Here is a 24,722-nt window from a genome sequence, read left to right as displayed (position 1 = left end):
TTAAGCTAGGGCGTGTCGAGCGGTGATTCCATTTCCCTGGATTCGGGATACCACATGTATCTGCCACGACTTTTTTTTTGCGACGGCATGTTTAATCTAAATATAAAATTTACGAACCATTCTTGCTTTTGAAAAATCGACACGGCATATTATTTGTACCAAAAATATAGGCTAATTGATCAAAACATCTATTTTTACATAACGGAGGCCCACACAATGAAAATATATTTACTTTGCCGAAAATCCGTCTGGATTTTATCGGTTTTCCCATGCAAAATCGGTCAGTTTAGATTTGTAGCGGCCTGCTTGATATATGAATTACGCGAAAACGATTTTAACGTTGTACATTTCTGCATTCCCGGAACAAAGGTAACACGAGCATTATTTAAGAACTATTTTTAATAACAGTAATAAATTAACGAATAGAAATATTGATTGTCGCCGGAAATCGCCTTTTCCTTCAACTAATCACTTATCCAACTCAGACATTAATAAAAAAAAACTACAGAGTCGTTGTCAATTAATCTGTCTGGATCCTTTTAATTGACTTCCTATTCCAATTTATTTCTTCAGTGAACGCCGTTCTGAAAACTATTTATAAAATCCCAAAGAACGCCGATTCTTCGTCTTTAGTTCGAATTTCTTACGTTTTTCAGTTGAGACTGTAATAAAATTGATGTATAACACGCAATATAATGAACTGAAAATTTCAACCTCTATGTTTCTTAATTTTTTCCACTAGGAGATTTGACGTCAATGCTCAAATAGTTTTTAGTAAAAAATATATACAGGGTGAGCCGAAATTATTTAATATTTTTATATTCGAGGATGTAATAAAACGTATAATAAATTAATTATAATCAAAATAAAAAATTATAATAAATTAATTAAAAAAACTTGATTATTTACATTTTTTATGCCAAATTGACTTAAAAATTGTACTGTGTTACTGAGAAAATTTGAACTTTACTTCTTATAGACATCCCTGGTATATCTATAACATGTAGGTTACAATCCAATCAACAAAAAAAAAAGATTATGTCATTATAAACAATCCCGATCGGTCCTTGTTTGTTTAATATTATAATTTTATGTTAGATCTGTATGTTGTAGCCGTAGGTCGACAACATGAAGAGAACACTTGAACAATGAAACAAAGAAGGAAAAATAATTTCCACTCTTTCATAAAAACCAAAAATGGAAATATAAAAAAAGGCTTTGATTCTCGTCCTATCAATCGTTAATCAAACACCTCTCAAAAAAAATCTCTTCTATTGATTGAATAAATGGCTAGCCAAAACGAATACATTTTCATGTCATTTATTTCTTGACAAAATAGTAAAACCGAACTTTACAAAATCTTTCTTGCTGCAAAAATGGAGTTGAAAACATTTTTTTAAAATTAACCAAAACTAATCACTTCTAGTCAAAGAGTCGCAAGTAAGATGTCCCTTTTATATAGTCTAGTCAATTGACCACCGGAAATTGACCGTCAACTGACAACTTCTTAACATCTTAACATCTATCTTGCAATTGTATTACCTATCATTATTTAATATTAATATGTATTTCATAATAATTTTATGTGCTTGTGATGTCCAATTTACCTAGAACTCTCTGCAAGGAATACCCAAATACGATATTTAGCGATTTGGGGAATTCCAATAATAATGTCGACTCCATTTGGTTGCGAGAACACAAATACAATATAAATAAATAAATTTATATAAATAAATATGAATTTCATGGTACTTTTACAAATAGTTAGGTCAATTGACCCTACTTTTATATATAAAAAATATATACACTCAACAACTGAAAAATAATATTCAATTTCATGTCACCTACTAACCTAATATCTAGGCTAATATGTTTATGCATGCCTATTTCTGTTAAACAATTTATTACCCATTGTTTTCAAATCTTTTAAATCTCAGAAATTATTTTTTTTCATCGCAGCTTCCTGATTTCTTGGAGGTTTAGTGTATATTAAGCTGTTAGATTTTTAACCGTGGATTTAATACGAACTCCGCCTTTGGATGTTTCAATATGACAAGTTTCCAGACCTCGCGACCAGTCCACTGCCCTATAGTCAGAGTTGTAGTTTCTGTGTATTTTGATAATCTATTTCAAATCTTTTTTTTTCCCTAAAGGAAAAAATATTCCAGTTAAAACGTTCCAAACTGCAAACGCGCGTATTTATATTTCCAGATTTCCGAGCCTCATCTCGACGCTCAACGCGCCCGTGTCTGCGTGGAGTCTGTGTTAGACCGTCTTTCGAATCGTCAGTTGAATGTGACCAGAACTTGGGAAACTTTCCGCGACGAAGTTATCGAAAGGCGCGAGATCCTTGTCCGACTGGAGAAAACAATGGCCGAAAGCACCAAGGTTGGTTTGGGTTTTTGTGTTTCCGTGAATGTGTGGTGACGACGGCAATTGCTATGCAAACCAAAATCTCCAAGATAAGCAATTAGTATAGCGGGAGTGAAACTATTCCTGGAACGGTTCTATTTCTATTGAATGCTACATCAATTAACACTTTTTTAATACAACTTATTTCGCGTTCGAAGTAATATTCATTATATTTTCAAAAATGATAGACTAAGCACATTTTGTCAATAACTGGTCATTGTGGAGTAATTTGCTTAATTCATTTTCAAATTTAAATTTTTCTAGATGTATCTTTACTTACCCATCTCTTGATTAAGGAGAATTGAACGATTATAGACGTTAACTCTCCCAAAAAAGTGATAGTGATTAAGACTCAGTAACAATCTGTAATTTTGAATGATTACATTACACAGGGTTAATGAAAAATACAGCAACAGCCATTTTTTTTCTCTTCTTTTTTACTTATTTCAAATGAAAAAGGTACGTTTTTATTTCATTTTGAAATTGAAAGCATCTGAAAAACAAAATCATATTCTTGTCATTTAAAACAGAAAGTTCGAACCTCTAAGAAAGGCGTGGCAACATCGCCGATAATAAATTTTAAAATTTTTCAAGCAATGATTTCTGAGATAAGGATGCTACGGAAGTGTTGAACCGCCATACAAAGCTCTGAATAATATGAATAAGAAAAGCTATAAGGTAATGGAAACCCATAAACAAAAGTTTTTATAAACTGAACTTCACCGATAAAAACGTATATACAATTTACAACTGGAATGAATAAATTTATTTAATTTTTGGGAATTTTAATTCAGTCAGATTTTGAGTTACATAGTGGTTTGGTATAGTTCCCTCGTAAAAAATTTCTCAAATTCTTTTGATGATAAAATTTTCCTTTCTGTAAAGAAAAGTTCACATGTAGAAAAACAGAAATACCTAAAATTTGCAGGCACTGGACAAATTTTTTCTATTTTTCTAAATGTATCTAATATATTTGTGTAACGCCACTTTTTTAAGATATACGCTGTACATTATTCTAAGATTACAAAGATATATAATGTTACCTGTTAATATTTCAGTTTCAATTATCTATGATGAGACCTTGAATGGCGAAAGATATCGAAACATAGCGACAAGTGAAGTTAAAAATTGACTTGAAAACTTATCACTACACCAATACGATGAGCTGACATCAAGATAGTGCCCAATCATACAACGTTTTAATTGGAACGAACTTTTTGCAGGGATTCTCAAAAAATAAAATTTAAGTTATTTAACAATAAATTATTTTTCCCTTCTTTCATTTTCCGTTTGTTTTTATACCCAATATCTCAAAAACAGCTTATCGAGACATAGACAAATTACATATTTTTGTAATCCTTTTTTACTCTTTAAAGACGTGGGGTTTCATTTTTTAAAATCGACGTTATACAAAAATATTAGGTTACGTTATACAAAATATAGGTTCGTATGTTTTTTCTAATAACGAATTCGAAAAACATGGAGTAAAGCACAAATCTTTTGCCGTTGATTTTTTTATTGTTTTAATAAGTCATCGAATAACTGCAAGTGGCGTGTCAATACATAATTAATGACCCTCTATTCTCCTGAACTTAGTTCAGTTCAGGAGAATAATTAACTAAAATTTGTTAATGTAATTTTTTATACATTACTTTTAATACCTAAAATTGAAAAAAAAACTTTTCTTTTTAAAGGTCGTTTTTTGAAAAATAAAATAATGTTTTAAAATACATACCTGCCGGTTGACGCCTCTAACTGAAATAGAGTTTGTTTATATCTAAAAGGATGTATTTTTATAATTTTTTATGTATACATAAAAATTCAGAATTGAATTCGTATCTTTTACGTAACGTAACAACGAAATAATCGAAAAACGAATGTTTAATTACTCAGAACGCATAATATTGTTTCGACTTGTGCTTTATGAGTATTTTTAAAATCGGTCGACTATTTGGAATGAGCAAATTAATATTTTCCATTTCAATTTCTATGTCTCCAATGTTGGCGTCCTGGCAAACGCATCCAAACTATTTTCTAAAATTGAAATAATTCAATAACAAATTATTTTATAGAGTCTCGTTAACGCACACGATGTCTGTGCCAAACAAATCTTTACAATGTGCACGTGTTCATACACATTCAACCAATTGACGAGAAACTACACGTATTACAAATAAAACTCATTTAATTACTACGCCCAGTTCCTGGTCGGTTTTCAACATAAATTCCGATAAAGGGGCAGAGAGATGTCCAACTAATAACACGAAACGGAAACCAGAAGAAAGACAGGTGTCGCTGTCAAAAATAATTTTACATGCAACGAGTATGTCGCCGTACTCTTAGCCCACCGAAGTAGGATAAATGTCGTACTTAAGACTAGACTTCGAAATCCTTCCAGCGCTAACCAGACACTTGGATATTTATAACTTAAATTCAAAATAGTTCCAGAATTAAATTAAAACACGTGTCACACTCCACTACCCTGTTTCTACGACTGTCTGCTTTATTAAAACGTTTCGACCGGATCGTATTTATAAGCTTGCGAGCTCAATTTTTGGTTTTCTTTACTATGGCCGCAAATTTAAAAAATTTTGTTTCTCTTCCTCACCACCGTCCTATAGTATTGATCATAGATTTTCTGAAAAATTATGAAATGGATCTGGTCCAAATTTGATATACATTATTATTTATATTTTAGAAATATTTCGGAAAATACAATGATGTCCCATCTCAATCGCAAAAATCAATTTCAATTTGGACACTCCGTATAGCTCTTTGACATTAGCAAAGCATTTCGACTAGCTAAATTAGGTTACTTGTGAAGCATCTGCTTTTATTGCGCGTAGTTTTGATAATATTTAAAATGTGCTTGTATTCAAAAATGTGTTATGGGTATAAGGACAATATGACTGAAAATATTGTGGGTAGGTTTAATTACTTGGTCAACGGATGTCAAAACATTTGAATTTATATTTAAAATATTCTTAAAGGTTTACTTTAGGCATACCCGGTATATGAAATAGTCAATATGCCTCTATGACTGACAAAGAAAAATGTTACTTAATTCTTCCACAGCTCTATCGTGAGATTGGTGTCCATCCATCTTATACCTCATGATTCTACGGTTATTGGACGTATTGTTCTTTCATCTCCTGATTCGTTTGCCAGACTAGGTTAATCCATCGCTTCGCTGGTAGTCTTATTAACATGCCTTGCCAACGTACTATATCTGAGCCTTTAGTTCGTGAAGCTCTTTGTTGGTTCTGATTCTATAACTTTGTGCAGTATTGGGCCATAAATCTGTATCAGCACTTTTCTCTCGAAACAACGAAGTTTAAGTTGGCAGCCATACATCACTATCGATTTTATCGTAGTTTCATATAGCCTTACGATTGTCGGGATGGGATGCGGAGGTCATTGTCTAGTACGTACGTGCATCTATTTCACCTAAGAATGCTTGTTCCTATCTCTTCTTTGATACCATTTTCTTCTCTTATTGGTATCAAGCATTTGAAACCTTTACCCTCTCAAATTAGAATTCATGTATTGAGGGGTTCTGGCCAACTCTGTCTCGTCTTTCCTGATAACACACATGTATCATGTCTTGACTTCATTTATGCGTAGTGCCACTTTCTAAACTACGTTCTAGTTTACAGAATGGTTCCTTTACTGATATATTGGTTTTGCCCATTATATCTATGGTGAATATTTCCATGGTTAATAGTGCAAAATGTAGTTATTGACTGATATTAATATTACATTCAACGCAGTAATTAGAAAAATTAACTGTATACTGCCAATATATAATAACATAATAACTAATAAAATTTGGGTTAATTTGGAAAATAGACTACGTTTGTCATTAAATTCCGCATTGCATTTAGCAAGCGACACTAAGATATGAATAAAAAAAAACAAAATGCTGAGAAAAGACGGGGCGAAGCATTGATAGACACATAATGGTAAGGAACGGAAATTCCCACAGAATGTGATAAACATTGTCTATATAAGTGGCTCTCCTTTGTTAAAACTTAAATTTAAATAAATAAGTTCTTTATAATATCGTATATGTAAAAATAATATATATAACTTAATATGAATCGCCTTGTACACAAAACTTATTCAGTATTATTTTTTTATTATATTATTCTGCAATAAAATAAAAGTTCCCAATAACCGTTTTCTAAAATGGAACATTTTTTCCAGACAATCAGCTGGGTATCCAAGCTAGACTCGCAGTTATATCCTGTAATCACCACCAATAGTACCAAACCGAACGAGGTAGCGGCATTCTTAGAACACAAACTTGAAAAGGTTTTACCGGACATCAGGAAAGCTCAGAACGAAGTGGCTCAGAAAATACGAAGCGCCGAAGAGCTTATTGCCAAAGCTCACAGTTCCGACCAAGCAACCCAGACCGTTAGGAGCAGGCTCAACGAGCTGAATCAAAAGTTAGTAGAAATTTCTTCAGAATACCAAATACTCCTGCAGGTACGTGACATTATCAACATCTGCAAACTATGTTTAAATGAAATTACTGTTATAGGTTCTAGTCGGGTATTTTAGAAATCTGGAAGAGATAGATAAAAAGGCTGAAGCGTTCATTTCCGCCCAGCCGCAAGATTTGGAAAGCATTGAAAGCATTGAAAGGGAACACGATCTACTTCGAGAGACCATAGCGGAAAGATTCAGATTCGCTGAAGCCGAGTGCGAACAAATCGAGCACAGAATTCGGAAGCAAGTAAGTTTAATGTTCGATGGTTCGATAATTGAATAAAAAATTTAATAACACTACTTTCACTTAACATTCGTATTAGCGTGGAGGCTTTGATTTAAATATCAATAGATTAAACTAAGTTGCTTTATCTTCTTTTTTTTTCAGGAACCATCTTCATCTGCTGAAGAAGATATTAGAAAGCTGCGATATATTTTAGAACTTAGCAAGTCTAAATTCGAAAATATCTATCGCCAAAGGCAGGAGTCATTTAACACGTATCGCCAAATAGTGGAATTCACCACTGAATCACAAAAAATCATTCAAACAATAGACGATCTCAGTCGACAGTTGAACGATGTCAAGAACCGGAGTGGAGATTCCTCCACAAGTTCAAAATCAGCTAGGGATACGTTCCAACAATTTACAAGGCACGTTGAGGTACGAACTCTCAACTATTAATAATTTTAGGTTTAATATTCAAATTTTGCAGACTATGGGAATTCGCATCAAAAAGCTTAGCAGCGATGGAAACAAACTTAAAGAAGAATGTCCTGGGCACGTATCAAAAATCGAAACAGAAATATCTACAGTCCGATTTAAATTTAACAACCTGACCAATCAACTTGATACAACCAAAGAGAGCCTGGATCAAAATGTAAAGTATTTCCAACTGGTAGACGAGGTAAATAAAATTTAGATATATCATTTTTTATGTCACTATATAAAAATGTGTCTCGTTAGGCTAACGATTGGTTTAAAGAAGGCAGCAAGTTGCTCATAACAATCGCACGGAAATCGACTTCTGTGAAACAACCGGAAGAAGCGCTAAAACTTCTGGAAGAAATCGATTTATTCCTTCGACCAGGCGAAGCCGAACAGTCGCAAAGAATTCAAGAAATATCCACCTTGGCGTATTACATTTATGGACCCGAACAATCCAAGCAAGCTCCCGTTATTTCCGCTAACAGAGAAATGTTAGATTCATTCGCATCAATCAGAAACGAACTGCAAGCGCTGTCGGACAATCTTGTAGCCGCAGAAGAAGAAAAGCAGCGTTTGTTAAGAGAACAAGAAAACGCAAGGAAAGCCGAAGAATTGAGAAAATTGGAAGAAGCTCGTCTTGCCGAAGAACGAAGAAAGGCAGAAGAAGCTCATCTTGCTGAACAGGCTCGGCTTGCAGAGCAACGCAGACAAGCCGAAGAGGCAAGATTGGCGGAGCAAAAGCGTCTAGCAGAAGAACAACTTAGAGCAGAACAAGCTAGGATTGCAGAAGAAGCTAGACTAGCTGATGAACGTCGAAAAGCAGAAGAAGCTAGACTATCAGAGGAGGCCAGACTAGTAGATGAGAAACGTAAAATTGATGAAGCTCGCCTCGCCGAAGAAGCCAGAAGAGTGGAGGTTGCGAGACAGGAGGTTGAATTGCTGAAGGCTGAGCAAATAAGATTGTTGGAAGAAACTAAACAGGCTGAACTGTCCAGACAAAAGGCCGAGGAAGAGGAACGACGTAGAATTGATGAGGCTAGACAAGCGGAAGTTGCAAGACAAATGGAGCAAGCGAAAAAATTGGAAGAACAAAAGAGGCAGGCTGAACAACAGCGTTTAGTTGAAGAAGAGAGGTTGCGCGCCGAACAAGCCAAATTGGATCAGCAGAAAAAGTTATTAGAAGAAGAAAGAAAGAACGCCGAATTGTCTCGGATCGAAGAAGAGCGTATAAGGTCTGAGAAAATTAAAATAGAAGAGCAACAACTTAGGGCGCAACTAGAAGAAGAAAGAAGGAAAGTGGCGGAAGAAGCTAGGATAGAAATGGAGAGACTTAGAGCCGAGCAGGCGAGAATTGACGACGAAAAGAGGAAAGCCGAGGAATTGATTCGTCAAGAAGAAGAAAAACGCAAGGCAGAGCGACTGCGACTCGAAGCGGAACAAGCGAGACTAAAAGAAGAGAAGCACAAGCAGCATTCAGTTCAGATCACAGAAATAACCGAGACCCATAAAATAGAATCTTTACAAAGGGAAAAGAGTCCAATGGTGGAAGAACCCCACGAGTCGCCAGTATTTATTTCTCCACTTAGCGATGCTGTTATTCAAGAAGGATCAAAGTTTACATTCATGTGTCAAGTAACTGGTCATCCTACACCTCAAGTTACTTGGTTTAAATCAGGCGTTCCCATACAAAACAATCCAGACTATCACACTTCTGTTCACAACGGATTGTGTACCCTTACAATAGAAGAAACGTTCGCAGAGGACTCTTCGAAATATACGTGCAGGGCAATCAATGCCTCGGGGATGGCTGAAACATCGGCAGTGCTATCCGTGAAAGAAACGGAACCCGAGGAACAGTTAACGCCACCATCATTCGCCAAGTTATTGCAACCTGGAGTGGCCAAGGAAGGGAGTACATTTCGGTTCGAGTGTAAAGTTGAAGGAAACCCATTGCCAACGGTTCAGTGGTTCAAGAATAACGAGTGCATTGATAATTCTCCTGATTATGTTATTACTTATAATAACGGTGAGGCAATATTGAGCTTTGAAAATGTTCATCTTGCGCATAAAGCTGAATACTCTTGCAAGGCCAGCAACCAGCAAGGAACTGCACAGAGCACGGCTAACCTGTTAGTTACTCGTAAGTAGTTTTCAAAATTTGTTTTTTATTTAACAATTTGTAAAAGATTTTTGAAAGAGAAAAACGAACTATCGATTAAAAAATAACCACATTCTATGAAATATTCCCGACAATCATATTTATCAATTGCATAAAGAGTTTTTATTTCACTTAAATTTATTGTAGTTTTAATAACTGACCTAATCATGAAGAGGTGAAAAAGAAAATTTATTGTTATTCTACAAGAGGCGTGCAGTAGAAATTTGATATTATCTGATCTTTTATAGCTTTGCTTTGCTTGTTGCTAAAAGTGGATCGAAAATATTCACGAAATAAAATTTGATTCGTCAGCAATTGATTTTACTGGCCCAAATGGATGACTGAATATCATAAATGATTAATAAAATGATTGCTCCGAAAACGAAAAAGTATGCTACAAAACCTTTTCTGGGCAATGTGGTATTTTCGTAGAAAATGTCAGCTTTTCGAAAATCATATATAACTACTTGCTCGCCGTTAATTTCGCCTGTTAAATTTTATTATACCGATTATTTAAATTAACTAAATTTTATTACACCCATTATCGAGGAGTAATATAATGAAAGTTGATTATATGTCTGTAAAATTAAAGTTTAATAAAAAAAAGTTTCGGAAGGGGAAGGGAAACGAAAAAAAAAGTACGCAAACCGCTTGCAATTTCAACTAAAATTAACTGGGCTGGTATTTTTAAACCCACCAAAACAAATGATCTAGGAAACGTATTTCAAGCATTTTCCGCTGTCACTCGTCATTAACATAAGTTCAGCGAACCGTAAATAAGCATCATAGATTTACTCATTACTACCGTGTAAAAACGTGTTAAGATTGATTGCAGGAATTAAAAAATGGTGGCTTAGTCTTGGAAAAATTATTATTTTTTCAAATTTATGATATATATTTTGAACTGCGTGCAAATTTGTATGCTCTTTTACAAACGTAACGATAAATTTTTAAACTTTTCGATAACTCACTCACTCCATAATGCCTTTAACAAAAAGCAAAAATTTTGTAACGCCTGCGAAATACTCAACTTAATCTCAAAAATGAATCAATGATAATGACAAATTATTTAATTTATTTTTCAAATGTGATATTATTATTTGATTATTTGATAAAGACACGGTGTTGTCGAAACAATTGTCATGGGAAAATATATAATTTCGGGAAAATCTGAACCTTTGAGTTCTTATTTATTTTGTTAAATGGATTTTCATCAAGTAAAAGCCGCCTCAGTTTTTTTTTTTGCAATAGATTTGACATATATTAGGGTCTTATTATGAATTGATATCTATTAAAGTTATGCAATTCCTGCGATGCTTTTGAATTAATTAAAATATTTTTTAACAAGCAAGTTGTAACTGAAAGAAAAACAATCAAGGAAATCTGATAAGGAATATTAGAATACAGGAAAATTACAGCCAATTTGAGCTAAAATATTATTATTACTACTATGACTGCCGATTTCAATAGAAAGCACGAAAAGCCGGTGAAACTAATTAGTCAGTACCTATGTCCTTATGTGAAATAATAGATAAATGAAGTTACGCATATAATGAATAAATCATTTATCTCTGTTCAATATTTGTCTGTCAAATCGATTATTGAACTAATTCATGTTGAGGACATTCCTAGAAATAGATCTCATGATATTTTGTTCCAATATCTTACTGCAGGGTTCCTTAGATAACTTCGTTTCCATTTTGGTTAATGCGGAAGACATTTCTCAAATCGCAGTTATGACAAACATTGATAATTTTAAATGTTTTAATAAGGTCACCACGTAGTCTATGCATACGAAGAGTTTCTTATTTATTTTAAGGCTTCCATGGGATTTTCTTAAGGAAGATTTCGTAGCACACTCGTAGCACATACGGAAGTTTATCTTTCTTCTTGACTCTTTCAAGCAATACATTGAATACCATTTAATTTTATAATATTTAGTGTTTGAGTCTTTAGTCTTTCTTAAAACAGGTTATTCCCACTTTATTTTATAATACGCCTAAACTAGGATCTATTCAGAAGTATTAAATTCTGGCCTTAAACAGCATCTTTTTAGTCTGTTCAATCGTTTACAGTTGTTCAGGTCCTCTCTTAGTTTGTAAAGAGGTGGGATGTTAGTATCATGGGCAAATATAAGTAGTTTACTGGAAGCTGAGGAGTACCATTCTAAATATTGTAGTCTTTGAAGGGAGCAGACCCTACTCTACGTCAAAATTTACTATCCTAAAGAAAATTTCTAATCAGCAAGAGTCCATTTCCATCATCATAGTCAAAGCTCTCCTAAATTCTGAAATCTAGTAAGTAGATTTGTTACAGTTGATGTTCCTTGAAGAAAGCCATGTTGGGAATAACATTTTTCCTATGCAGACCACGCTCGATAATATATTGCCCAAATGTCCTTTTCCAAATGACCGTATATCGATTTATTTATGACAAACGTTCAGGGAGCCTTCGAACACAGTTTTCACTTTTCAGTGAGTTTATGGCATCTCGTATTATTTGGTTTTATCTCAATAATTTATAGCCAGCTTCCCAAAAAAAAACTTTTGGCTTCAAAACCGGCTAGTAATTCATAAAAATATGGGATTTTTGTAATCACCTTGTAAAATAGAATTCCTTTAAGAATGACTGTTGCGACTTATTCCTACGTCTTACTAACACTCGATTCAAAAAGAAAAATTTTTCAGCATCGGACTCCGCCGAAGCACCCCAGTTCCTGACGCCTCTGTCTAACGTGATGGCTCGGGCCGGTCAGAAAATAAAATTGGAATGCGAGTTTTCCGGATTGCCGCAGCCAACTTTAACCTGGTCACACAACGGCAAACCAGTGAAGGAAACGCGTGAACTCAAGGTAAGGGCGAGAGTGCCGTCGAATTTTTCGTTTTGGTTTTTGCCCGGTACGGTTCGGTGTGCAATTCGCGTGGGTGATCATTTTTATGATACGATGTTAATTTTGGACCGGTCAGGTGTAATGTCGTCGATCGTATTTTGGGATTTTTGATATGCAATACACGTTTGTCGCTGATTCTGATTGTACTAACTCGTTGGTTTCTGCGTACATGTTGCTGTTAACATTGATTTTCCATCATCGGTGATAACAATGACACGAATTTTACCAAATTTTAAATCAACTTAGAGTAGCTATTCATAATTTACGAATTCGTGATACTTTGAAATATTGACCGCCAAATATTTCACATAAATATACTGAAATTGCTCAGTCTTACATGATAGTTGATCTGGTTTTGGCCAATTCTATCAATTTTATGTAGCGTATATTAAAGACTTAGTATATTTATTTAGTGTTACCTGTAAAGTTTGTTAAATTTCTTAGTTTAGAAAGGTTATTTAAAAGTGTCATCTTATAGATTTAGATTTCACATTTCTTTTCCTCTCATTTTAAAATAAAAACACTTACGCAAATACATGTCTAGGCTACGTTACGCTAGGATCTAATTTAACACCTACTCTTCTGTAAATCTTTTTTTTTTTTTTTGATAAACAAGCTTCACCATACCCAAGGAGACAATTTTATGGTTTAGTATGAAAAGCAATTCTACCTAAAATATTTGTCCTTGTCTACTGAGAATACATGTTGGAAGTAGAACTTACGATAGATTTTCTTTACTTTACTTTTGAACGTTAATTGCAAAATGAGTAGCAAAGAAGATATTGTCAAAACGCTGCTTTTGTGTGCTCCATCCATAATAAATCCGGTAGCATAAAATTCGAAAAGAGTACGTCACATTAATAAAATTATCTAAAGCAAAACTTTCCAGGTATAGCGACTGTACTATTAATATAAACGATTCCTCCGGCAAATGGAAGGTGAAGGTAAAGTCGATGATCCTGATCTTGCCTCTGAAAGCGAACTTGGCTGGAACAGCTGGATATTGCGACATATACGAATCACTTTTTTTTTAATGTTGCGTTATTTTAAATCTACATTTTTTTTTCGAAAAAATCAGGACAGGTTGATTAATTAAGTAAAAAGATATTAGCATACCTAACCTACTATGCATCATCTTGCATCAAAAACAAATAATTAACTGGCCTAATGAGTTTACAGAAATTATTTTCATAATTTAATGCCGCACGCTTTGAGCCGACAACCTGAACTGGGACGATTTAAAAATACACATATACCCGACGGAACGTGCCAACATAAAAAAGGAAAGCAAAGGCAAAAACGCATTGCTTAAGATCTGTGCGAAGTACCATTCGTAAACACTGTTTTAGAATGCAATAAATTACCATAACCTGGTTTTATTTTATTTATTTATTTACTTATTTTTTATTATTTTTATTTTATTTTGGATCCCATTTTTTGAGAAGCGAAAGATGCCGCTAAGAAAACTGTCCTAACACTCTTAGTTTCCGAGCTAGAGGGTGGTATCGTAGATATTGTATTTTCAATTGTACGTAGAATCCACTGGAGTAGTTTTAGTTTAAATATCAATGTTCGGGAAATATTGATCAAGTTTTTGTTTAGTTTTCGTTAGTTTTGAAGAATTTTTCATGAAAATAATTTTTATTTTTAGGAGCTTCTAGATGTCTGCTAATAAACAATGATAAAAGTCAAAATTTTATTTAAACTTTTGAAGCATCATGAAGCAACAGCTGCATCTAAAATTTCTAGTGAGGTAGAGGTTGCTTGTTTGATGTGTTTTCAAAAATATTTAATGTTCTTTTCAAGATTTTGAGAATTATGATTACCTTAAACCTACCTTAAGGTTTGCTAAATAATACGTGATACTGAAAGTCCCAGTACATATGTTATACATTTACTGTTCTAGATTTTCATCACACAATATTAAACATTTTTGAAAATGTTCATAAATTTGCCAGCTCGAAAACTAAATGTCCTGTAAGTAACAATTTGCGATTGCCACTATTATGTTTAAGACCCAAATACCTTTTTAAAGATCTTCCGAACAAATATATATGCAGGTATTTCCAAAGCTAATGAATGAAATCTCACAAATATACATGGCGGCAAATTCGAAAAATTCTACATGAAAACGCGAAAAATTATTTGGAATACGAATTAAAAAAAATCTTATTATAGAGAATATGATGTAATACACAGTGTCTCTAAAAAGAGAGGAGAAGAGAAGATCGAATGCAAAATTGCCTTAATCCACAAATGTTTGATTTCGAAAATATCAAATGTCAAAATTTTGACGGTTTTAGTTTGTTATTAATTAATTTGTTGAGACAGAGAATATTTAATTTTGAGAACAAATTTTAATCCCCAACGTGTTCTATACAGAAGAAATATAGTTGGTAATGGTTGCCTTAAACAGGCGTTTCTCAGCTATCAGGATATTTAGACAAGATCTTTGGTTTCATTCTTATTTTTATTACTAATAACACAAATATTTACATGGAGATATCTCAACAATGCCTGCTAAAATCAACTCTGAAAAATAATATAATTTTTTTATATAAAAGAAGTCGAAAAATCAGAATTTTTATCAGAGTTTGAGGTATACATGGTGGTGGCATATTTAAACAATGTTAATGTTGGACATTTTGATATGACATGAAACTTTCGTATTGCACTCTTTTTGTATCTTTAATGGGTGAAGTGCAAAAATATACAGAAAAACCACCAGACAGACACCGAGCTACCATTTTTATGACCAAATACTTCGTGTCTATTTTCGCAAACTTTCGCTGTTTATGAACGGCGGCATACGAATTTAAAAATACGCTATACCTGCAACTGACGAATAAATTTATTTCTGAATCACAGAAACGTTTCTTCGTTTAAACATCGTCACTTTTTTTACTTTCCAGCTGCAAACCGAAGGCAACAGGGCGACACTCGTAATATACGAGGCGTTCCCGAAAGACGCCGGTACTTACACTGTAAATGTTAAAAACGTCGCAGGTGAAGCTTCGTCTACCAGTTCGGTTGCAGTCAAAGGAAAATTGCCGACAGAAACATCCGATTCGGAACTGGCTAGCGATATGGAACCCGTCAAACCGTCGATTCAGCTGCAACTGACGGACACGACCGTAAAGGAAGGAGATAAAATCCGCCTAGACTGCATAATAGTCGGTCAACCGGAACCGGAAGTCATTTGGTACCACGATAACCACCCCGTTAAGGAATCGCCCGATTTTCAGCTACTTTTCCAAGGCGATCGATGTTCATTGGTTATCCAGGAGGTGCTTCCCGAAGATGCGGGACAATATAAAGTTGTCGCGTTAAACTCTGCCGGAGAGGCATCGAGTGAATGTTCTCTTACCGTCGAACCTAAACCAAGTGCTGTTAAACCACCGGAACCAATTAGTGTCCCTCCCAAATTTGTTAAGCTTTTGACCGATGTATTGGTTTCCGAAGGCGAAAAAGTATCATTTGAAGGTGAGTCTGTTTTTCATTTATTAACGTACTATGCGCCTCAGTTTTTCGTTTCAACCGTAAATTCTCATTGTAAAATTTCAGGCCTACATTATCAAAAAACTGCTTCATTGCAAAGTCATTCGTACCTAGCACCTAGCTACCTACAATCACTGCCTCGTTCACTTCGCTCAGCCAACCCTCTTCTCTGACCCTCATCAGCGTCATTTACCTTAAATTTTCTCAAAATGAATAAGAACTAAAACTTCATATTTTTATGAAATTATATATTATTACATGACAATTGTTTCAACAACTACCTGCTACTATTTATACCGAAAAATGACCATAAAACCTTAATTAATGTTGTTGTGAGAATTTAAGTTCAATAAAGGAGAGGTATTTAAATCTAATGGATCGTTAAGCAATACATTTGAATGTCTCAATTTGTTAATCTCCATTGCGTCTAATAAATTTAATTTTCTACTTTTTGTGGCTCTATGTAAAATATCAAAATTGTCGTCAAAAATGTGTTTTTCTGTATTTAAGTGTGTAGCATAATTAGAATCCTCATTTCAACCTGTAGACACCTGATTTTTGAGATTTTGGACATTTCGTTTTATTGTTTTTCAAATATTTTCCTATTGTGTTGTTAGTTCTGAAAGCTATTTTTAAACCACATTTAATAAAGGCACGGTGTTGTGGAAACAATTGTCATGTCAAAATATATAATTTTGTGGAAATATGAACTTTTAGTTCTTATTTATTCTTAAATTTTCTTTTGAGATTTTATATGTAAAAATCACGAAGCTGAAACTCAATGTATATTACTTTCATTCACCCTATACATTTTTATTTTATTTTATTCTCTTGATCTTCCGTTATTTCACCAAATACAAATATTCCGCAATTCCAATTAGTAGTTGAACTAATTCACTAATAACAACTATCCAATGGATTCTGCAATTTTATTCAAATTAAAATTTTTCCTACCATACATCACTTTTATTAGGGCTCGCGTGGTCTCTTCTTATTAAGATACGATATTTATTTATCATTCCAAAGCATTGAAATAGTACGCTGAATTTTTTGAATTTTTTCTAGATAACCTTTTATCATTTTTTTAAAATAAATCTTTTACTAAATAAAGCCATATTTATTTTTCATTTTTTTTCTCTAATTTGTGTAGCTTTGCTAATAGATTTTGCTTTATCATAAATTTTAATAAAAAAGTTCGTTTTGTAGGAAACGTAACCGGGGAACCAACTCCCGAACTAAAATGGCTCTTAAACAACATCCCCGTTACCGACAACGAACACTACAAAACAATACACGATTCGGAAGGCAATTTCAAACTGGAAATTGAAAACGCGAAAGCTGGCGATAAGGGCGTTTATACGGTAAAAGCTTCCAACCTCGCCGGAGACGCGAAATGCTTCGCGCAACTAATAGTAAAAACGTCCAAACCTTCCGAATCGGTAAAACACGAGGAAACCAAATCGGCTCCGGTCTTTAAGGAACTGTTCAACGACCGAGTTGCTTTCGAAGATACCGCCACTAAGTTTGAATGCATCGTAGCTGGAAAACCGACGCCGAAAATACGATGGCTTTTCAATGGTGACTCTATCTCGGGTAAAGATTTTCTAATCTCCACTTCTGGAGATCGGCAAGTGCTAAGCATTCCCAACCTCAAAAAGGAACACCAAGGTACCATAACATGCGTAGCGGAAAACGAAGTCGGCAAAGCCAGTTGGGCTGCCTCTCTTTCGGTTCATCCGCAATCAGTTTCATTACCCGCATCAATTGGTCTGCCAATCGAAACGAAGCAACACGTAGAAACGTCATACTCGGTTAACAAGGAAGTCGTTACTAAATCCTCCACGGTTTCCTCCAGCAAGATGACGACAACGACCAGCGCGGAGCCCCATATAGAAGAACATAAGACCGTCTCTCAAAATGCTCAGTTCTTCAAGCAAGTAAACCAGGCAGCCCCAGAAATTCAAAAATCCGAAAGAATCGAGGAATACCATAAGGTTGGTAACGAACCGGCAATCATTTCCGAGAAATCGTCTTCAACTTACGTAATCGGAGATCAGGTCGATATTAATAAACAAACGAAATCAATAGAGCAATCAGTTATTACGAAACCAGCTAAAATTACGAGGCCACCGAAATTTGTGTCTCCTGTCACGGGCAAGATAGTCGATCAATACGTGGACGTCATTCTGGAGGGCATACTAGACGGACAGCCAACCCCAAAAGTAACTTGGACAAAGAACGGGGAAGAACTTAGAGAGACCGATAGGATCAAGATTAAATTCGATTTAAACAAAGCGTCGCTTGAAATCAAAAACACGAACAGTGAAGACGGAGGGAGGTACAGTTGCACCGCGACGAACGAAGCTGGTTCCGCCACCAGTACTGCTGACTTGGTCGTCAGAAGTACGTAGTGTCCAAAAAACAATTCGACATGGGGTTCACTTATCCTTTTTCATTTTAGAAACGATATTCCCGCCAGTCTTCGGTCGTCGCCTTCAAGCTCAGGTTTCCAAGAAAGGCGATAGGATAATCATGGATGTGGAAATTACCGGAACTCCAGAACCGACGGTAACGTGGTACAAGGATGGGGTGCCTATCAAACAAGCTTTGGGCAACAACTGTAAGGTTAAATCTATAGGCCAGAGCCATTCCCTTATTATCGAAAAAGGTGAGTCCTGATTTAACACTGCACTGATGTGTAACTCATAAAATTCCAATTAAAGCATAAAAAATGCTGTCTTTATGTTTCCATTCTCATGAAAGATAAATGTTATAACAAACTTTACTTGTTAAAGGAGATTTAAGTCATACTGGAAGGTATATGGTTAGAGCTACGAACGCAGGAGGCGAAGCTCAAAGTATTGCCGACATAGCAGTATACGAACCTACGCCCGACACTATGATGGAGGTGGTAAAAACCGTAGTATTCGAGGACGTTAAAAAACACGAAACATTGGTAAGTGTAGCAAGATATTAGTATAGGAATTGGTATTAATTTAAACTATATATATATAGGCTTCGGCATCTGATAAAACATCTTCTTCAGTTACAACACAAAAACCAATCTTTGAAATTCCAAAGGTTCCGATCAACGCCACTAGCGAAATTTCCCAGTCTTATAGCTCAAAATCGGAATTTACTTCAACATCTGAACAAAAAATCGCCCAGCACTCGCAAACTATCAAACTCGAACATAAAGTTCCAGATATACCCTTCCCTAAACCGATCGAGGCTCATATCGAACGGCAAACTGATTTCCAAATAATACAAGGACCCGATACTGAAAAACAAGTGATTGAAGAGAAAAGAACCGAAATTCAAGAAGGCGGAATCGAAACCAGTTCGATCTCTAAGCAGTCATCCCTTCAGTTCTTTGTCAAAAAGATGAAAGAAGGCGAGGCTGCTTCCCCGCAAAAGGAGTCTGCAGTTCCAGAACCTATAAAGCCTGAAATTTATCAAAAGTTCTCTAGTGTGAAAAAGGAAACGGACATTCCGATTAAGCTCGAGCAGCAGCCTCAGAAGGAATACGTTCCGTTTTCGGAAAATATCACGTCGACGCCACCAATCAAAGAATATAAAACATTTTCTTCGAAGAATGAAGTGACTAATGAGTATAAATCTGAATCGACAATGCACGAATATAAAGGTATTTCGAAAACGCAAGAAGTGTCTCAGCCATTCAAGCCACAAATTTTCCAAGAACAGTCACCTAGCGCCAAAAAGCCATTTACTCAAGAATATTCTTCATTCTCTTCCGTGGAACACATCTCGGAACCTCAGCACTACAAAACCTACTCGAAGGAGGTTGTTCGAGATTTCGATATCAAACCCGAACCACCCGCGGAAATTTGTTATACCCCAAAACCGGAACCGACTCGTAAAATAGAGAACGTTTCTGAGAAAATTAGGAAAATATCCGAAAAACAGAAAGAGCTACCACCTCACGAAATACCTCAGGGCGGCGTCAAAATATTTCCGTCTCAAACTTCGGAGAGGAAGGAATTCTCTCAGAAGAGCGAGAGCTCTTATCAGACTTCGTCTTTTCAAACTTCATCTTCTTCGTATAGCCATAGCTACGAAAAAAGCGAAGGACATAAAACGCCAGAGCTACCACCGATACAAAAGATATGGTCCACGAAGCACGAAATGGTAGAAAGGCCGATATCCGCAGCTTCGTCTTCGTACTCGACCGAGAGACATACTTTTAGCCGTCCGTTATCGGCCATGTCGGGAGAACCCTCTCTAGATGCAATTCAAATGGAGAAACAATGGGCGCACAAATTTTCCGACACGCACGTGGACAAATCCTGGCCGCCAACAGCTGCTGAAGAACCCAAACTACAATCAACGTGGTCCACGCAAACCACGCTGGAAAAAAAATGGTCTCCTGTCCATGTGAAATTCGAAAAAACGGTGCAAGAATCTAAGGATTTTTTAGACAAAACTCCAGTTCTAGTGCCGCATTATATAGGCGAGGTGACTCGGCTGGAGACGACCGTCAAAGATCAAAACTTGGAATCTTTCTCGAGCAAGAAATCGGAAAGTATAATCGAGGAAAGCAATAAACGACCTTCGGACATAATAAAATCTTGGCCGCCAACTGGTCCCGTACAAGAATATGTTGCACAACCTTCGAAGCCTTACCCATCGATCGATTCGATATCCATCCGTCCAGTTTCGGTCCAGGATATCACCGACGAAGTCTATTTGGAACCGGGACCGCCTCCGGAAATCGGTTACGCGGCACCACCCACGGAAAGAAGGCGGTCTTACGTCGAAATGATCGAACATGAACTCGAGAAAGATTTGCAGAGAGAACCCTCAAAAGTGCCTCCTTGTGCCGTAAGAACCATCCCGCCGCCATTGCCGCCCAAAAAGGAGTATCCCCAAGCCCCGCCTCTACCCGCTAAGCCGAAGCCTAAAAAAACAACCTCCTTGCCTTACGTGCCGTTTGAAAAGTTCCCTGATCTGGAGCCGTTCCCGTTCAAACCCGAACCCGAACAGCCGAAACCGCCGAGAGTGGGACCACCTCCCACCCCATCAAAATTCATCAAAGGGAGATTCACCGATAGCGATTACGAAAGCGATTTCGAAGCGGTGAGAATACCGCCAAAATGGAAGCCTTCGATGAGCGATACGGAGGAGCCTATGTACAGGAGAGTGAGACCGCCTAAACTCCTATCCACGGGACGATCGCGATCTCAAGAACCGGAACCCTTGCCTCCGTCTCAATTCGATCAGCCGCCGCAATTCAAGGGTCCGCCACGGCCCGAGATAAATTTCGAAGAATGCAGACGCAAAAAGGATTCGTCGCAAATAAAGAAGTTCACCAAACATTACGAGGCGATGCGCAGGGAAGTTTCACCGCCCAAACTAAAACCCGCCAGTCCTCCGATTTACGTCGTTCCGGAGAAAAAGCCGGAATCGCCAAAAGCTAAGAAAAAAGTCGTCATCGACGGGTACATGGCCGATACGGATGAGCCGTTTAACCAACAATTTATGAGAAGCGAGTATTCTAAAGAGGAAAGAACGGAAACGAGGCAGTTTTCTCAAACCAGTCAGAAAATTTTTGAGAGTTCTAGTCAAAAAATTGTGGCGCCCAAAGTCAGGACCGCCAAATTTCCGGTTAAAAAGCATCACTCGTCAATGACGGCAAAAAAGGTTCGATTGTGTTAATTGGTGTGCCTTATATTTAGCTGCGTTTTTCGATTTCCTTTTCGCATTGCCTATTTTTGTAAGCATGGCAAAGAGCTTTCTAGAATGTAGTGCTGCCAGCAATCTTAAGAACAGCTTGCGGACTGAAACAATGAAATAATTTTTAATTTTTTGTCGTGTTTGTCGAGTTGCGTTTCACAGTGTTGTATAGGCACTTTAAAGTATTGTCCATAATAATTATTGTGTTTTGTAAAAGATCTTGTTATTGAGACTCTTCAACATCTTACTATATGCATTATGAATCTTAACTACAGGGGATCGAATAAGCATCTACTACTCTGTGGTAGAGTGTACAGGGAAAGCCAAAGTATTAGTGTCAGATCTCATAAGTTTTTTGTAATGTTTTACCTAAAGTAGATATCTGTCATGAGTCTGAGAGCTACGGTTTGCTACTAAGCACTAAGGATTCAAAGTTTTGATCTACAGTATATTATAGTATATGTAGTATATAAGATAAATTACCGATTTCATATTACGTTAGGTTATCAAACTGTCATAGAACCACCTCCTACTTACTACTTGAAGAAGTGTTTAATTTTTCAGCTCGAACAACAAATTATCTTATATGAATTTTATTTGACTTGTTCTTTTAATTTACAATTAAACCTTGAAACAATGTTATAAGATTTGGCAAACTTTGGATTTTAAATGTGACATTTGTCAAAATTAATTGGGTATGGATTGTAAAATAGAGCAATCCTTTTGGTCCCAGAAGTATTAAAATTTATATTTATAACATTTTTAAGTATCCTACCTAAATTTTATGTCTACATTCATATAGCACAATATAAGAAAGTTTCCAATGCATCTATAAAATTGCTGAATTCCGCTTTAAGCCTAGCAGACTTGACTGAAAGGACTAGATGAAATAAAACACCAAAAAAGCAGAAAAAAATTAAGATCGAGAAAAATAAAACGTACGTGCTAAGACGTGTTATAAGATTAGGTAAAATTTCTGACCGCCTTGTGTAAATAATATATGTCTTTGTTCTTTGTTACATTGCACTGTAAATGTCTCCGCATACCCAATTAAGTATTGAAGGCCCAATGTTATCATAAACTCTAACAAAAATTTAATTTAATTTTTAAATGTTTTAAATTTAAAAATCAAAATTTTTATCCTTTAAGCATATTAAAATCATATCTGCACAAATCACAAAAGTAAAGTTTTTTGAAAACCACGTATTTATGAATCAGTATAGTCTAGTATAGTGCGTTTTACAGTATATTTTTAAATGTGCCTTTAGAATTCGAAACAGTAGTACTTTAAAATCTAATTTCAAACAGCAATAGCAAAATTTCGATCTACTCTGCATCAATTTGCATGAAAAATGTCTTTAATCGATGTTTGAATGTAATACGCAATATTTTTTAGGAGCTCATCGCTACTCCAATAGTGACGAGTCAAACGACGCAGCAATTCACAGAACATCGCGAAAAACAAACGAAATTGGAGCCGTTCCCGTATCAGCCCGACGTAGCGCCGACCAGAAAGCAAAAGGTACCCCCACCACCGAGCCCGTCTAAGTTCGTCAAAGGCGAGTTTAGGGAAAGCGACTACGAAAGCGACTACGAGGGTCGTATACCTCCCGTGTGGGGTTCAGGCGACGATCGTCACTACAAACCCGTACGTCCGGTGCTAACTCCCAGTCAACAACATCAACAAATTGGCCGAACGCCGACGCCGCCGACCGAATTCGACCATCCCCCGCACATCGACGGGCCTCCGAGGCCAAAATTTGAGCCAATCGAGAAAATTACTCCTATTTCGAAACCTGTTGTTTTTCGACCCAAAGCGGTATCGGCAACGCAGGCGGTTGATTTAACCGTTGCTAAAGCAAAACTAGGCCCCGGTTCAACTCCGAAGAAGACGCAATATTACAAGTCGACCGTCAGCGCTCCATTCGAAAACGCCGTTCAGACCGAAACTTCGAATATAGTTCACCTGGACGAAACGACCGACACGTGTCATCGGATGATGAGCGTTCAGCAAACGCATAAAGTCATCAAATTCGGAGATCAGTATAAGGGGCGCGAACAGGTAGACTCGTTCCCTTACAAGCAGGACAGGATCAGAAGGGCTACTAGCGTGCCGGCTCAGCCTACGCCGACAAAATTCGTGCCAGGGGAATTTCGCGAGAGTGATTACGAAAGCGAATTCGAATCCACCAAAATTAAACCGAAATGGACGCCGGGCGGCAGCGACACGGAAGATGTTCATTACAGAAGGGTTAAAGCACCGACGCCGTCTAGAATCTACACCAGCGAAACTGGATACGAACAAAGAATCCTTACTCCGATGGAGTTCGATACGCAACCTGCAACCGTATCATCGACAACTGATTTTACCGATACGACCACGAGAAACGAGTCTACGTTTAAAAAGTTTTCGGAATTTGGTTCGAATCAGGTGATGAAAAGGAGTCAGTCGTATGAACCCGCGATAAAACTAAAACCCGGTAGTCCGCCGGAGTATGGCTACGCTCAAGACCAGAGAATCACCAGATCCACAGCCACCAAAATGGCGACCCATCACATGAACAGCATGACGAAAGATTTTAAATCGAAAACGCAGAAGTTTGTCAAAGATATAATGAACGATGTCAGTGTGAATCAGCAACAGAGGCCTATACTGAAATCGGACGGGGATGACGCGCAAGTGTACAGGGAAGAATCTAGAGCCATGACCTCAGGTACTGTTTGAGTATTACTCATTGTATTGAATAAAATAATAAAGTACCGCATAACCTTTTTGCGATGGTTATCAGAGTTCAACGACAAGAAAAAATTGGTTTATATTTTCAGTACTTTTAACTGATTATCATTTTCTGGTTCTTGAAGTAGTTTTA

The 24,722-nt window shown here is 36.3% G+C and overlaps 1 protein-coding gene across 10 annotated transcripts in view; it reads left to right on the top strand.

Moving 5' to 3' along the window:
- The window catches only part of LOC132698049 (titin-like), a 206,587-nt gene that overhangs the window by 61,491 nt on the left and 120,374 nt on the right, over positions 1-24,722 (top strand). For 9 of the 10 annotated variants that reach the window (XM_060663888.1, XM_060663894.1, XM_060663893.1 and 6 more), the window contains 13 exons: positions 2,212-2,388; positions 6,619-6,903; positions 6,959-7,153; positions 7,295-7,567; positions 7,620-7,811; positions 7,871-9,752; positions 12,458-12,621; positions 15,573-16,143; positions 17,365-18,561; positions 18,620-18,826; positions 18,954-19,114; positions 19,174-21,819; positions 23,249-24,566. In XM_060663888.1, the coding sequence (XP_060519871.1) occupies positions 2,212-2,388; positions 6,619-6,903; positions 6,959-7,153; positions 7,295-7,567; positions 7,620-7,811; positions 7,871-9,752; positions 12,458-12,621; positions 15,573-16,143; positions 17,365-18,561; positions 18,620-18,826; positions 18,954-19,114; positions 19,174-21,819; positions 23,249-24,566 (9,268 nt within the window). The remainder of the gene's footprint in view (positions 1-2,211; positions 2,389-6,618; positions 6,904-6,958; positions 7,154-7,294; positions 7,568-7,619; positions 7,812-7,870; positions 9,753-12,457; positions 12,622-15,572; positions 16,144-17,364; positions 18,562-18,619; positions 18,827-18,953; positions 19,115-19,173; positions 21,820-23,248; positions 24,567-24,722) is intronic. The other variant, XM_060663890.1, reaches the window with a different exon arrangement.

Source organism: Cylas formicarius, unplaced genomic scaffold, assembly GCF_029955315.1.
Source record: "Cylas formicarius isolate icCylForm1 unplaced genomic scaffold, icCylForm1.1 PGA_scaffold_2__14_contigs__length_35257938, whole genome shotgun sequence".
NCBI classification, from domain to species: Eukaryota; Metazoa; Arthropoda; class Insecta; order Coleoptera; family Brentidae; genus Cylas; species Cylas formicarius.
Note: the sequence above shows the minus strand (reverse complement) of the source record. Positions and strands in the feature narration are given on the sequence as shown.